A 16,762-nucleotide genomic window follows, 5' to 3' on the forward strand; every position below is an offset into this window, starting at 1 on the left:
GCCCCTGGAAGAGAACAGATGAAATAGAGACGCCTCATCCTTTCATTTAATTTTTCAATGAAAATGCTGTTTTGGCATCACTGAGAGTTATAGTTAAAACAAAAATCCCTATTTATTATACTTTTTAATAAATTCACATTGGAGGAAGGAACATTAGTCTTGATACAAGGTACGATGAGCTAAAAAAAATCACAGAATGTTCACATGTCTTGAAAAAGTTAGATAAAGTTGGCCTGGAATATGTCATATTTTCCAAAATTCACATGAAATTATTGTCAACATGACCTAATCACTGTAGCAATATAATACCCCAAACCATGGTCTAAAGAACAAGCCCTCCATAGTTTGGAGAATTATACGAATGCAGCCAGTGTATGCTGGTTGAAACAGAAACTCATGGATTCATCCATGCCTAAGCATAGCTTTGTTAAAACTTTGTCTCTACGAAAAAGGGACTGTTACTGAGGGATGGGCAGTGTCAGACTAGCTGTACTCCAGCAATAATTAAATTGGTTCTGATTTTGTGTCTATGCTGTGTTTCAGATACCATGGTTCTGTACACTGCTTAGAATATTTTTCATGAATGGGCAGTATGAGAATGTTGTAAACAAATAAAAGACTACTTTAGCAGGCAGCACATGCTGTTTTGGACAAATCCAAATGACATGCATTCTTCCTAGGATGCTTGTTGCTCCCTAAACTTGTGATTTGTTTCCGTGCTCAGAAAACAGTTCTGGCCATTATACGCAGACCAAGTGGGATGTGCTTAACACTCTCTTGTTTTCCTCAGAACGTGATTCTGAGTTGTTTTCTTTGAAATCCCGTTGGGATATCTCTCTCTCATTATATATAATGCAGCTGTTAAAATAGCTGGGGTCATCCAGGGCAAATCATAAAGCAGTTTCCTTATTGAGATCTCGGGCATTTCTGAATATTTTAGCATCACAACAGATTTATATATTGCAGCTCCAAAATGCCACAATCGCTCTTGGTGTCAAGATCAAGTGCCTAGCTTTCTTCCTGCAGAGAAAGTTATGCAGTTGAGCAGGATTGGTAATGTGGTTAAGATTTTTTTATTATTATTTTGAGTAATGACTGAGGAAAGGGTTGTGTCTGAATACCACACAAGGTCTTCTGCTAGGTAGCTACTTCTGAATTACCTTTACTAGTAAATAAAATGAGGCTTCCTTTTGGAATTTTTTTTCATGCTTAATGGCTCTCTGTAGGGATAATCCATCAGTGGGTTTATAAATTATGTTTTACATATAGCAGTGGAAAAACTTGAGGACTGAGTGCATAAAAAGCAATGTGTGGGTAGGAGGAGGGATGTTAGAAAGGTTTTGTTTTTGTTTTAAATAAAACTCCCTCATTAAAAAGATACATTTGGCATCCTCAGAAATGTAGACTGTGGTCTGATTTTGTAAAAGACAACTTTGTACATTCTTCATTAACAGAGAAATTTAGCCACAGTAATGATTGATAATAAAGCTGCCTTAGTATTTTTATTAATAAAGCCATCACAAATTTAGCGTCAAGATGTCAGGCGAGATGAACAATTTAAAAGTCATTTGATGCGTCCTGCCATGAAAAGGAGAAATGGAAAATCCTTGACACGTCAGCTGGCTGCTCATAAGCAGTGTCTCATCGAAATCTGCATGCTTGTCATGGTGCCACCAATCATGGGGTTGGGAGGCTTCATCAAACAGTTGGCATGTATTCCTTCTCCCAGTATAAAGAAAGCAAAGCAAGACATGCGTCCAGAATTTGGGCGAGGGAACCTGGTTGTGTGCAGGCTTGTTGTCCTGGGTAGCATTCTGCCGACAGGTGGACTTTGTTTCAATCAGTTGGTCAGGGAAGGCTATGGAAGTTTCAGTGAGCAGAATTACAGCGGTACCTCGGGTTAAGTAGCTAATTCATTCTGGAGGTCCGTTCTTAACCTGAAACTGTTCTTTACCTGAAGCACCACTTTAGCTAATGGGGCCTCCTGCTGCTGCCATGCTGCCGGAGCACGATTTCTGTTCTCATCCTGAAGCAAAGTTCTTAACCAGTGTGGTGTAGTGGTTAAGAGCGGTAGTCACGTAATCTGGGAAACCGGGTTCGTGTCTTCGCTCCTCCACATGCAGCTGCTGGGTGACCTTGGGCCAGTCACACTTCTGTGAAGTCTCTCAGCCCCACTCAACTCACAGAGTGTTTGTTGTGGGGGAGGAAGGGAAAGGAGAATGTTAGCCGCTTTGAGACTCCTGAAGGGGAGTGAAAGGCGGGATATCAAATCCAAACTCTTCTTCTTCTTCTTCTTAACCCAAGGTAATATTCTGGGTGAGTGGAGTCTGTAACCTGAAGCCTATTTAACTTAAAGCGTATATAACCCAAGGTACCACTGTATATGATTATCTGAAATCTGAACTCCCATTCTATTCCTTAAGAGACTCTGACATGGATTTGATAGTATTGTTTAGCAAAAAATAATCTCTCACAAATATATCAACTCCACCTCCTCTTCCTCTTTCAGGCTGGTATTATAAACTATAATAAATAATTATAGCTTTGGTCAGGATGCTAAAAATCGACTCTTTAAAAAATTGACAGCATAAGCAGGCAACAAACATCTTGACTGATTTTGATATTTCCAAAAGTAATTTCTGAAGCTCCCATTCTTGATATGGTTTTGTGATGAGTGAAATATCAAGGATAATTTCAGTGACACAAACAGGTATGTGGAAGTCCTCCGTGACTGGCTGCTTTCCTTCAGATTGCAGAGTGGCTCAACTTGAGCCTCATTGCAGCTGGGTCACTCCTTGGCCCATCGCTCTAATTACTTTCAGTTATTGCTTCTTCGATGGGGCTTGGCTGTCAGTTGGGAAGAACTTTTGGTCATTACTGACTTGCTGACCCCATGACCTAGAGGTGAAAGACCGTGTATTCCCTTTCTAATTCGCTCAGTCAGCCAGTACCCTTAAATCAGCAAATAATTATAGACTTATGTATACTAAGTCGCTTAAATCCCAAAGATTAGGCGACTACATTCTTTATATATATATATTTCCTTTCAGTCTAGCACTTGAGAAGGATTTAACTGTTAAATGCAAATATTTAATAATCACTTTATTATTTCTTGATTCACATACCCTGCGCACACTTGCTAAAGTCAGTAAAGACATTTATTTATTTTTGTTTTTTAAAAAAACTACCTCACCTCTTTCTCAGAAGAGACTCAAGAGGGCTAACAAAGGATAATGCAAACAGATTAAAATTGTTCTGTTTGTTTTATAACACCAGAAAAACCAGAAGTATATACTCCAATTAATAACTAATTAACAATAGCACTAACAAATAATTCTGCCTATGTGTTAGTAGCTCTGAACAATCAATTCTTTATGGCCCAACCTTGATGGTTTGATTTTCTTCTTATTCAGCATGACTTGAAATAAACTCATTTAGGACTAAACTGAAAGATGCTGCTCTAAGGCAATCTTGCATCCCCTACAGCAGCAGTTGGGGGGGGGGTGAATCCTGGCAATCACTTGATGGTGAAGGACTTGAAGAAACACAATTGTTAAGAGGGAGATAGTAAAAGCACAACTTCAGGCAATACCAATGAGACGGAAACATGGAAGGTGCCTAAAGAAGCCAGGGTGGCTATCTAAAGAACTTTTAACTGAGTTAAGATTAAAAAAGGATGTGTACAAAAAATGGAAAAGGGGGGAAACCACCAAAGAGGAATTCAAACAAATAGCCAGCACGTGTAGACACAAAGTCAGAAAAGCTAAAGCACAGAATGAACTCAGGCTTGCTAGAGAGGTTAAAAGCAACAAAAAAGGTTTTTATGGGTATGTCCGTAGCAAAAGGAAGAACAAAGAAACAGTGGGGTCACTCAGAGGAGAAGATGGTGAAATGCAAACAGGGGACACAGAAAGGGCTGAACTCCTCAATGCCTTCTTTGCCTCAGTCTTCTCCGATAAAGAAAACAATGCCCGACCTGAAGAATTTGGAGCAAATGATTCAGCAGAGGAAACACAGCCCAGAATAACTAAGGAGATAGTACAAGAATACTTGGCTAGTTTAGATGTATTCAAGTCTCCAGGGCCAGATGAACTGCATCCAAGAGTATTAAAAGAACTGGCAGATGTGATCTCAGAACCACTGGCAGTCATCTTTGAGAATTCCTGGAGAACAGGCGAAGTCCCGGCAGACTGGAGGAGGGCAAATGTTGTCCCTATTTTCCAAAAGGGGAAAAGAGAGGACCCAAATAATTATCGCCCAGTCAATCTGACATCAATACCAGGGAAGATTCTGGAGCAGATCATTAAGCAAACAGTCTGTGAGCACCTAGAAAGGAATGCTGTGATCACCAATAGTCAGCATGGATTTCTGAAAAATAAGTCATGTCAGACTAACCTGATCTCATTTTTTGACAGAATTACAAGCCTGGTAGATGAAGGGAATGCAGTGGATGTAGCCTACAGCAAGGCATTTGACAAGGTGCCCCATGATATTCTTGTAAAGAAGCTGGTAAAATGCGGTCTTGACTATGCTACCACTCAGTGGATTTGTAACTGGCTGACTGACCGAACCCAAAGGGTGCTCATCAATGGTTCCTCTTCATCCTGGAGAAGAGTGACTAGTGGGGTGCCACAGGGTTCTGTCTTGGGCCCGGTCTTATTCAACATCTTTATCAACGACTTGGATGATGGACTCAAGGGCATCCTGATCAAATTTGCAGATGACACCAAACTGGGAGGGGTGGCTAACACCCCAGAGGACAGGATCACACTTCAAAACTACCTTGACAGATTAGAGAACTGGGCCAAAACAAACAAGATGAACTTTAACAGGGAGAAATGTAAAGTATTGCACTTGGGCAAAAAAAATGAGAGGCACAAATACAAGATGGGTGACACCTGGCTTGAGAGCAGTACATGTGAAAAGGATCTAGGAGTCTTGGTTGACCACAAACTTGACATGAGCCAACAGTGTGACGCGGCAGCTAAAAAAGCCAATGCAATTCTGGGCTGCATCAATAGGAGTATAGCATCTAGATCAAGGGAAGTAATAGTGCCACTGTATTCTGCTCTGGTCAGACCTCACCTGGAGTACTGTGTCCAGTTCTGGGCACCACAGTTCAAGAAGGACACTGACAAACTGGAACGTGTCCAGAGGAGGGCAACCAAAATGGTCAAAGGCCTGGAAACGATGCCTTATGAGGAACGGCTAAGGGAGCTGGGCATGTTTAGCCTGGAGAAGAGGAGGTTAAGGGGTGATATGATAGCCATGTTCAAATATATAAAAGGATGTCACATAGAGGAGGGAGAAAGGTTGTTTTCTGCTGCTCCAGAGAAGCGGACACGGAGCAATGGATCCAAACTACAAGAAAGAAGATTCCACCTAAACATTCGGAAGAACTTCCTGACAGTAAGAGCTGTTTGACAGGGGAATTTGCTGCCAAGGAGTGTGGTGGAGTCTCCTACTTTGGAGGTCTTTAAGCAGAGGCTTGACAGCCATATGTCAGGAGTGCTCTGATGGTGTTTCCTGCTTGGCAGGGGGTTGGACTCGATGGCCCTTGTGGTCTATTCCAACTCTATGATTCTATGATTCTATGACAATTGGGGTTGCAGCTCAGGGGTAGAGCATCTGCTTTGCCTTCTGAAGGTCCCAGGTTGCATCTGCAGCATCTTCAGGTAGGACTAGTCATGACAGCAGCCTGGAACCTGCAGGGTAGACAATACTGGACTAGGCGGATGAATGGTCTGATTCAGTATAAGGCAGCTTCTGATGCTCTGGGGCTTGAGATCATTATGCAAGGATTCACCTACCCCGTATCAGCTCTCTCACTTCTTTTCAATTTCCTCCTACAACAAAAAACAAAGAAATGGAAGTAGGAGGTGAATACATGTCTTAAGAACCGTATCTTGTATGTTCAGCATACTAACCACAAATATAGAAGAAGGATGTCATTTAGACAAATATTCAGCTGAGAAGCTTGTGCAATCGTATTTCTGTGCCAACATCTTAAGGCTTGTTTAGAAGAGCTGATATCTTTTCATTTGGAGGTTAGAATTGCCTCTATGAAGGCTTGCTAATTGTTTAGGAACTAATATCCAGGTGTTAACTCTTTGGATCTTTTTAGGGGTTTTTTGTTGTGGGTATACCAGAAACCGCAGAAGATTGCAAAGCCGTGTCATCTTTTTATTGTGCTCTCAAGTTTTGCATCTCTTGACAGTGAAAGTCTCACTTATTCTGAGTTACTTTGTGTGCTTTCCAGGAAGCATAATGAGCTCCAGTCCTAAGGATGTCTAATGTACTACTGATGTCCTTGGCTAAAATGTGACTCTTAAGAGTTGTGTGTGAAAAGGGGGGGGGAATGCATGATCCATTTTTAATAAGAAAAAGACTCTTCTTTATCTCTTCAATATAAGAAAGAGTGAAGTGTTTAACAAATTTGAAGACATGCATGGTTCCTTTGTAATCACGAGTTTTTGATTAAGGAAATCAGGACAACTCCGCCTTGCTTAGTATATAGTGAATTACTTTGCTTTTTTTTTAATACAATATTTATTAATTTTTCCATTTTAACAATCCAATAAAAACCACATTAAAACATTCCAAATTATAATACAATCAAAAAAGCCAAATATCCAGTGCCAAATTATATATCTTTTGGGTGACTTCCCATGCTCTGAAGTTCGGGGGGTGATGATCTAATCTCATACTGCATTTCTTAATTAGTGCAAATAGCCCAAATAAAACATTTCCTATATTGATCCTTCATTTTATAGTGAATTACTTTGAGTGGTGTGTTTGTTGCTGCTCAGTTGGTAGCTTTTTTTCCTGTTCATGCCAGAAAGGAAGTTAGAACCTCTATGGCATCTCTTGCAACTTCATTGAAGTCTTTGTAGTTGGTACAAACTTTGGTAATGAATATGTCCTGTGCTCCTCATACTATTGATTGGGGGAATAAAAGGTAATGACAGCAGAGTATGTTAACCAAGGAGAATATTTAGAAAGCAATGCATAGCAAAATCTTTTTGGACTCATATTATCATGCCTGAAGTCATAACTTTCTGTAGGAGTCCAGCATTGTACAATTCTACCTCGGGTTAAGAACTTAATTCGTCCGTTCTTAACCTGAAACTGTTCTTAACCTCAGGTACCACTTTAGCTAATGGGGCCTCCTGCTGCTGCTGCTGCTGCACCGCCACCACGCAATTTCTGTTCTCATCCTGAAGCAAAGTTTTTAACCTGAGGTACTATTTCTGGGTTAGAGGAGTCTATAACCTGAAGTTTCTGTAACCTGAAGCGTCTGTAACCCGAGGTACCACTGTATATGTTCTTTCGAAGTGTAGTTCCTTATAGCTAGTCTTTATCTGTCTTTCAAATTGTACAGTGCTGGTAGCTGCCTCGGTATTGTCAGTGGGGATATTCCCATGTCCTGCCCCTGCTTGAACCTGGATACTGTCTCTTTTGAGGTTTACATCATGGTTGCTATTTTAACATTTGCAGAAGCAGCATCATTAGGCAAGAAGAAGAAGCTTTCATCTGGCCCAGGAAGGTTCTCCTTCAGAAAAGTGCAGAGAGTCCAAGTCTGGCAGCCACTCTCAATAAGTGGCCTCAGAGATCACTCTAAGCCTCTTATTTACTTGGTGGATGTGCATGTGTCTGTTAAAATAAAGAAATACATTGAGGATTCCAGGGAGGCAGTATCCCCCACCTGAGACACCCATGAGTATACTCAAGAAGTTAAATTGCCATTTCTGTTGTGTGTGTGTAAGGTTGTGTTTTCTGGGCAGGATTCACCGGAGGACTCCCATTCCACCTGTGCAGGGGGGCTTCACCCTGCCCACTCTCCACCCCCTCACGTCTCTTGAAATTGACTCTGAGGGGTTTGGGGAAATTCCCAGAACAGCACACAGTGGGAGGAGAGGCAGGACCAAGCTGGAATGCCTGTGCAGATGAAACATTTGTAATAGCGTGACATTGAATTCCACCCCATGTTGAGATGCGGAAATTTTTTTCACATTGTATAATAATTTAGTACTGCCATCTCTCTCATATGCTGAAATGTATAAGGCATGAGGATCCAGCCAAAGTTAAGCAAATTTGTCCTGTCAGGGTTGGCCAGCCCATGAAGCAGGGTGAGGCAATTGCTTCAGGTGGCAGATCTGCCCAGCTGCAATGGATTTGCTACACCACTGCATCCCCACTCACCACTGTCTGTCTCATTTTACTCCCCTGGCTGCCTCATGTGTGCATATATACAGCGGCATTTTTAGTTTTGCCTAGTGTGGTAAAACGTCCTAGGCTGTGTCCTGTTCATTCAGTGGGAAAGTTAAAGTACAGCCTTAGTTGAATTATAAGATCTAAAAGGCTTAAAGTTGGCAGAATCATGTGCATTGTTGTTCTCCCTTTAAAGTAAAATAAAAATAACAAAACAAACCGACAGTAAATTTTATTTAAGCTCAAAATCCGTAGACGTGGTTTCCCAGAAGTGTATTTTCTTTACTAATATCATTAATTCCTGCAATTTTATGCAATTGCTATGGCTGCGGAAAGCTTTGAGAATGGACAATTTTCAAAGAATCCCCATTGAAGGATATAAAATGTTTTAAGATTCTTAAGTGATGTTACCTATGCAATTTTTAATAAATAGTCCAGACCAAAAGCTTTTTCTTTTTACCTTGGCTGCTGGCACACAAGGCAACTTTAGATTTACAAAAGTAAAAAAAAATTTACTGTTGGCAGGAAGTCAACTCTAAATTATTATTATTATTTTAAAGTTGAAAGCTTGGCACTTTTGGGGATTCGTGCTCTTTCTGGTAATAATTACAATAGCTTAACGAAGACTTGGTGAGCAATTAAACAGATCTATGAATGTTTGTGTTTTTAATTATTTTTTGGAATGGGATCAATCGTCCTCCATGAATCCAAATTTTTTTGCATCTTTCACAGAAGAAATGTCTGAACTGCTATTTTTTTATTTGTTTTTAAGGACTGGGGAGCTGGAATATGTATGTCTAAGATGGAAACATCCACCTCAACTGCTGCTGGAAAGAAAGAAGGGAAAAATGCCCTTCTGGAAGGCAATGGTTTTAATGAAACAACGAAGAAAACAACTCCTTTAGGAGCAGCCGCAGCAGCAGCAGTAACACAAGGAGGTACTTTTTTCGTTGTTGTTTTGTTTCCCACACTTTGAAAGCAACAGGGGCTCTTTTTCATTAGACTGTTAGGTTTTAATATGAACAGAGGCATATGTTCATGTGTGAATATGCTGAGTTTATTGGGGCTCTTGGTCTTAGAAAGTTAAAGCAACTGGAAGTTGACAGACTGCAGATCCCATGCCTTCACAGAGAGTATATGTTTAACGAAACAACCTGGACCTGTTTTGAGACGCATGTGGCTTTTGCATTCAAATTAACTCTAGAGATAGTACTGATTGTCAGTTGTTGCTGTTTCCTGGATGCCTGTGTGGAATGAACAGAGTAATTCATCTTCAGGAGGGGAATGCAAAATGTTCTGTCTTCCAGCAGAGAACACTATAATTTACAGGTTTTGTGGTTTATTTTGCTATTGTCCTGTCCTGTCCTGAAGCAAAAATCGAACTATTCACCCAAACAGCTGATTGTTGTTTAATTTAGGTGTGTGTGGTTTTTTTTTTAAAGTTATAGTTGATATAAAAGCATAAAAGGAATTCAGATCATGATGGCCCCATGCTGACTAATGTGAATCAGAAAGAATATGGGGAAAGTGGCTAGCCTGAAAGGACTAAAGACTCTTATTAACAGAGGATGATATCCAAAAGATCCATTGAAGTTAGTCCATTGATTTAAATGGCTCAACTCTGAGTATGACTTACTTCAAGGGGCTCACATTCCCTCAGGAGCAATTTTCCACAGGCTGCATAGAAATAGTTGTCATAGCAAAAGTGAGTGTAGCCAGACACACAACTCTCCACCTTCCATCCTGGCAAGCAAAAGATACTATGACACTTGAAGGATACATTCCAGCCAGGTAAAACGATTTGAGGGGAATGCAAAGCAGGGCCAGTAATGGTTCTGGCCCAAAAAGAGGGCATAGCCTGGGCAGAGTACGGAGGGCCAGTCTGAGAGGTCTGGGGGGCTGCACTTGGCCTGTGGGCCTCATTAATTGGGTATCTCCCAGAGAAACCTAACTCTAGTAAAAATGGGGTTTTGCAAACCGGAACTGCCTGGGGATATGCTATGAATTGCTCACTGAACCCTACATTTGTGTACAGCTGACTGGGAACTTGTTGGTATTTGCTGTTGTAAGAGAGAGTCACACACAGCAAAAACAGAGAACTGTTGCTTGCTCTGGTTAGACACCAACCACTCCTTGTTTTCCTTGCATGGGACAGAATGACCTCTCACAGCAGGAAATGAAGGAACAAATTAGCTGAGACTTGACCGGTGGAATGTGACAAGTGGCATTTTCAGCTGTATAAACTTTTTCAGCTGATTTTTGGCCTTTCAAAAATATTTCTCATTGCTGGACAAGACTGTGTTTCAGAATATATCTTTGCCTCATTCTTTTGACACTACATAGTCCCCTGAACAGAAGAATGTAGGAAAAGTTCCCCACCCCCCCTTGCCATCAGCTTTCTTTGTTTTCTTGGCTATTTGGTAGATAACATGGGCTTGCCAGGGGAAGTGAGAAAGTTTCCCATCTCTTTCTTTATAACTACTTACAATTTCAAAAGGTGTAAGTCTATATTTCACCTGTTCAAAAAGAAACCTCCCAGTTGTTGTTTTTGTGTGAAAGCATCAAATATGCAGGACAACGGTTAAGGGGTGGGCAGTGGGGAAAATCTTTTAGAGATCACTGACAAAACAGAACAACAGCAAATGTTACTCATAAGCTCTGGAAAGAACATAATTGAGAGATGTCTCAAATACAAGATAAAACCATTAAAACCAGCCACACAACTGTACACCATGGGTTGTACTCAACATAGTTCTAAGGCAAATGTTCCATCAATGCAAGGATTTTTCGTTGTGTAGCAGAAAGTTTTTCCCCTACGTTACCTGTCCCCTGAATCTGTTCTGGGGTTCCTCCCGTCCTCTGGAGCAGATTTGTGGACAGCGCAGGGGACAAGCAGAGGTGGGAAAAGGAAGGAAATCGCCTTGCACTAGCACAAAACATTTGCATAATACCACCCCATATTTTTGAACAACCACATAATACTGCTATGGTACAACAGTGCTGTGCTTACCACCCACTACCCTAAGGGAAAGCCAGGCCTTATATTGGTATAAAAGCACTGAAATGTTTAGTGTGGATTATAAAATGACAGCTTAAAATTTCAGGTACAGTGGTACCTCGGGTTAAGAACTTAATTCATTCAGGAGGTCTGTTCTTAACCTGAAACTGTTCTTAACCTGAAGCACCACTTTAGCTAATGGGGCCTCCTGCTGCAGGCGCGCAATTTTTGTTCTCATCCTGAAGCGAAGTTCTTAACCCGAGGTACTATTTCTGGGTTAGCGGAGTCTGTAACCTGAAGCGTCTGTAACCCGAGGTACCACTGTAATTAGAAACAGTAGCGTCAAAACACCGATTATGATGGTAGTCAGTCAGCAACATTTCCCAGATCTTAGTTGAGGGCTGTTATATGTCTGAGAGACTCCCACCAAAAGAAGTCAAGAAGAATGACATCTGATATTGCAGAAGGCATTGCTAGCCCTGCCAATATGGTTCTAGGCTTCAAACTTACTTTGAAAAGGATCACTATGTCATACTCACCAGTATCTGGTTGGTATTTAGTAGTATTTGATGGCTAATATGTAGTAGTAATCAGTATTTGACAGTTCATATGTGAATTCTGTCAAGCTCAAAACAATCAAGAGATACCATATTAAAAGCATTTATATTTTGAAGTAAAAGAAGAATCACATTCAAAATATAAATTTGAAATTGAAATACCTTGTTTTAAAATCTGGCTGGTCAAATTAGAAAATTCAATGAATGTTGAACGTTTGTAAATATTTGTTTCAGCTCTTAATTGAAAGTGTCAAGTGCCTTATCGTTAACAGTATGCCCCCCCCCGAACCCCACAATAATGCACACCCCTTATGACACAAATACCAGCTTGGAGAATTGATGGTGTTTACGTTGGCAGCATTTCCCCCCTGATGTCTAGCTCTGTCAAGACTAATTTTAGCATTTCTAAAGCTGGGTAAAAATATGGCCTCATTACTTTGATGTCAGAGCATGGTTTACTATTAGTAGATTCTGGGGTTTATCATTTTAGTCATGTTTAACACGGCTACAGGAGGCATGCACTATTAAATCTGGCTTATTTTACATTCCTGTCCGGGATTATTTATTTGGAACAATTTCCTCTCTATCAAAAGACACAGCTAATGCTGAGTTTTAATGTGTTATTTACACACAAAATAACCTATTTACAACTTGGTATCTGCCGGAGGGAGAATGAATGGGCTGGTGCTCCCTCCATTCTGTTCTATCGGAGTTTAACAATCTGGATTGCTAATAGAACCATTTATCATGGGGTGGTAATTTATTTTATGTTAGTTGCATAGGTCTCACTGCCTCTGATCTATGGAAATACTTCGTGTATAATGAAGTCCAACAAGTCATTTGGTGTAAACATGGGAAAGCCAAGGTTGGAGCCAGTGAAAACCAAGATGTACTCTTTACCCTAGGTAATATTTCTCAGAAATTAATGCCTTGGTTGATTAAATAAAAACCCATCACCTTGCACATGTGCTTTTAAGTACAGAACTGTTGGAATGGAATATTGTACAGGGTACATTAAGGCTGCAGAACGAAGAATATTCTGTGTGGTTTTTTTAATTTGAGGCTCCAATAGACTACTACTTCAGATCAAGGGTCTAAAAGGCTGTTGTAGATGAGGTCAAGAAAGCATTTTCTCCCCTGTCCAATTGATTTGATATCCCAATTGAGTTGATATCCAATGGCATGCCAACGCCCCCTAATAAAATATTTGAGGAGGCTGGGCCCTCCGAAAGTTGATGGAGATTGTGTGCTGGATATTATATGCATTGGCTGACTTCAGATGCACCATCACTGAGTGGACTGGATGACCAGCATGCCAGTTGGGCAGTGGGAACAGGCACCTCCTAACTCAGCTGCATACAGTGGGTCTGATCTGCCAAAATTATTGTCCAAACCTTTCCCTTTGCTGGGCTGAACAATCAGCCCACAGAAATGGAGTGGGTACCCTAGGAGACTCTGAACACTAACATTGCCTGAGGGGAGGCTGCACATTTCAGGGGGACAGACAAGCTTTATTTCAGAAAACCTTGCCCACCATTACCAAGCTTCTCATCAATGAACCCCTAATGTGCTTCTAAGGAATTATCTAGTTTTGTGGGACACACAGTTGCAAAATGGCTGCAGTAAACTCTCAAAGAGCTTTAAAATTATACCCAATGATAAACAGACCAAGAGAGACACTTAGAATCACCTGTTCAGCCTCAGTGATACAGTTGGGGCTAGAAGGAAGCAGCTTTTCCCACTCTGATTCCCAAGCAGTCTATGTAAGCAACACAGATTGAATCGTCCCCCCAAAAGTCATGAGGATTGACAAGATAGATAGGTGGGTCAGCCATGAGCATGGGAAAGAGAAGGTAGAAGGAAAGGAGAATCCCAGCAGACCTCATATAAACAAACCAATAAAAATGTCAACTGTGTGTGTGTTCCTTAGAATTAAAGGAATAAGAAAATAGAAACTGCCACTTAAAGTCGCCTAACCTATCCTCCTTGGCAAGCCAGTGACGGCTCTAGAGAATTGTTTGCCTGGTTTCGCCAGAAAAGAGCAGCAGAAGAGATACTTATATATTGCAAATTACTTCAAATTTTAGGCCTCTAAAATTCTTTTCTCCTTAAGCTGTTTTCTGTTGGAGTAGATTGGAATGTGTTAGCCTGAGAAAACTGTGTGAATAAAGTATTCAGATCTCTCCACAGGGTTCACATTGACTAACATTGTTCAGGCCATCTCCTGGCCTTTTCCCTGACCATCTTTAGGTTCCTGAGACCTCTAATAAGCAGTCTATGCCATCTAAGTTCATTCTTCTCTTATTTTTTCTTATGATGGGACAGCCCAGAGGACCAGGGACTGGGACAAACTACTGAATCAGGTGCTCTCTACCTCCTGCCCTGCCTCTCCCCTGAGAAAATTTCTTCCTTCTACCTCAGTCAAGGTGTCAGTGCAAACATTAATTCAGGTTAACCAGGCTTTCGGAACTAGCTAAAGATCTGCTTTAATTGCAGCACTTGATTGGTTTTAACAATGAATCCCTTAACTGCACTGCAGATCAGAAGGAAATTCATTCTAGCAAAGGAGCACTCAGTCTCGTGGCTTGTTCCTAAACTCTTAAACATAGTTAAGGGAACCCCAGAGTTAACATCGGCACAGGTTCTTTCCCCAATTAACTGCATAACAGATGTAGCTAATCATGGTACACTGTAGAACAGAGGAAATGGCTACAAATTTAGACCAATTCCTCTGGTGTTGAAGTCATGGAAACAGACTGTAGTGTGAATGCAGGATAAGGAGATACACTTTGTGAATTATTGGCAGGCAGCAGAAATGTTGTTTGAAGCTATCTATGTGGCTGTAAAGTGGTTTAACTGATACCCATCCTAGGTGCATCTCTGAAGGCTGAACAGAAATTTCCATGGCCTTACTAAATGCCTTTTCCATCCATCATCTCTGTTGCTTTTAGTATGTCCATCAGCAGCAACATCCTAAAGTGAAGTTCATTCTGTATGACGCATATTGCAAAACATGCCCTTGGCAATTTGGAAATGGACACTCCTAAAAAAAGGTGTGTGAAGTCTTGTTCCATGGCCTAGACACATTCAAAATGTATGATTTCCACTCTAAGGGTTTATAATCTGCAACTGTGCATTGACGTGTACTGGATTGCCATAGACATGATGAAGCGTTCAGCCTCCCAGTGGAGGAGAAGCAGATGCCAACACTATATGGATCTTGGCTGGGTGTGAAGACATTTTTATTTCAGCATGAATGGGGGGGGGCATTAATTTTATTTGATTGCACATACTACTTTCTGCTTGTACCTATGATGTTGTCATGTATTTTAGTTTGTTAGAGATTGTAGATGATTCATAAAATGTTGGAAGTTACAGAAATGTTGTAAGTTAAAGAAAATAAATTAGAAAAGCGTGGTGTGGAGAAGTGCTATGGCTGCCATATGTCCGGAATACTGCAGCCGCAAGCAAAAAAAAAAAAAAGCTCAACAACTTCTTTTCTGTCCAGAATTTCACTTTTTGAAATATGGCAACCCTAGGATAGACAGAAGTTTTTCTCCTTCTCTTATAAGACTAGAAATGGGGACATGTGATGAAACGGAATGTTGGAAGATCCCAGAAAGGCAGAGGGAAGTTTTACCTCCATTGTCAGAGGCAGTATGCCTGAGTACCAGTTGCTAGGAAAAGCAAGTGAGGAGATTGCTGATGTGCTCAGGTTCTGCATCTGCTTGGCCATTGGGAGAACAACATGCTGAACTAGGTGGGCCTTTGGCCTGATTCAGTAGGTTTCTTCTGATATTTTTATTTTTTACTGCCAGGAGAATTCCATTAGCAGGTAATGTAGGAGAGGGAAGAGTGTACAGTCATACCTCTTGTTACGTGCGCTTCAGGTTACATCTTTTCAGGTTGCGTCCTGCAGCGACCCGGAAGTACCAGAAAAGGTTACTTCTGGGTTTTGCCACTTGTGCATGCGCAGACGTGCACAATGACATTACGCGCATGCGCAGAAACGGTGAAATGCGACCCTCGCATGTGCAGATGCGGTTTGCGTTCTTTTCAGGTTGCAAACGGGGCTCCAGAACAGATCCCATTCGCAACCAGAGGTACCACTGTAATAAGAATGAGTGAGCAGTGAATTTTGCTGTAGATCTATCCTATCTAATAACTACAGTATAGACTTGGAGGGTTCCTTTTCCTTTGCAATTAATCTGAGGGCTTCTAGACCTTGTGAGTCTTTCTTGGTAGAGCACATACTTGTCACATGTAATGTCATAGGTTCAGTCCCTGCCATCTCCAGTTATTGGATGTTAGGTAACAGAGCTGGCGAAAATCTCTGTCGAAGAACACACAAACCTTCCATCAAATGGAGTATGCAGTATTGAACTACCATAGGTCAGGGGTCAGCAAACTTTTTCAGCAGGGGGGCAGTCCACTGTTCCTCAGACCTTGTGGGGAGCTGGACTATATGGGGGGGAATGAACGAATTCCAGTTTTGCTTCACTGAAGTTTACTACGTTTCTTAGTCTGCAATCCTAAACCCACTTACCTGAATGCAGTAGGACTTACTTCTTAGTAGATACGGGGGCAGATTCAACAAAACCAGTTGCACTGGCAGGTCATCGCAACAAGTCCCACTTCCACCCATGGTTAGGATTCGCACTGTATGTTAAGTTCAAAGTTCAGTTTGGTTTCTAAGAGCGGAACTTAATGGTTTAAAGCATTTTCAGAGGCAGCCCTTCTACAAGCTACAAGTCTTGCAAAACCTGAGCTCCTGGATAAAGTACAGCTCCTTGTAAGACCACAGCTCCTTTGCAAGTTAAGTAGAATAAACTCTCTGAAACCACAATTTCAGGGTTGGGATTTGAGCAAGAATATGGCTTGCTATTCTTTTGGAAGGGCAATTCTGTTATTTCTGTACCGGTAGAGTATAGTCACTGATTACTCCCTTGGATTTTCTCCAGCTGTACCATAATGTTACTTAAGGACTGCTCCAGAT

General features: G+C 41.1%; 1 protein-coding gene across 1 annotated transcript in view; it reads left to right on the plus strand.

Moving 5' to 3' along the window:
- GLI2 (GLI family zinc finger 2) overlaps nucleotides 1-16,762 on the plus strand; it is a 196,330-nt gene that overhangs the window by 38,877 nt on the left and 140,691 nt on the right. Inside the window, exon 2 of the mRNA XM_082238127.1 lies at nucleotides 8,984-9,149. Within this exon, the coding sequence (XP_082094253.1) occupies nucleotides 9,005-9,149 (145 nt within the window). The 5' untranslated portion in view covers nucleotides 8,984-9,004. The remainder of the gene's footprint in view (nucleotides 1-8,983; nucleotides 9,150-16,762) is intronic.

Source organism: Podarcis vaucheri (genome assembly GCF_965113315.1).
Source record: "Podarcis vaucheri genome assembly, chromosome: 1".
Taxonomy (NCBI): Eukaryota; Metazoa; Chordata; class Lepidosauria; order Squamata; family Lacertidae; genus Podarcis; species Podarcis vaucheri.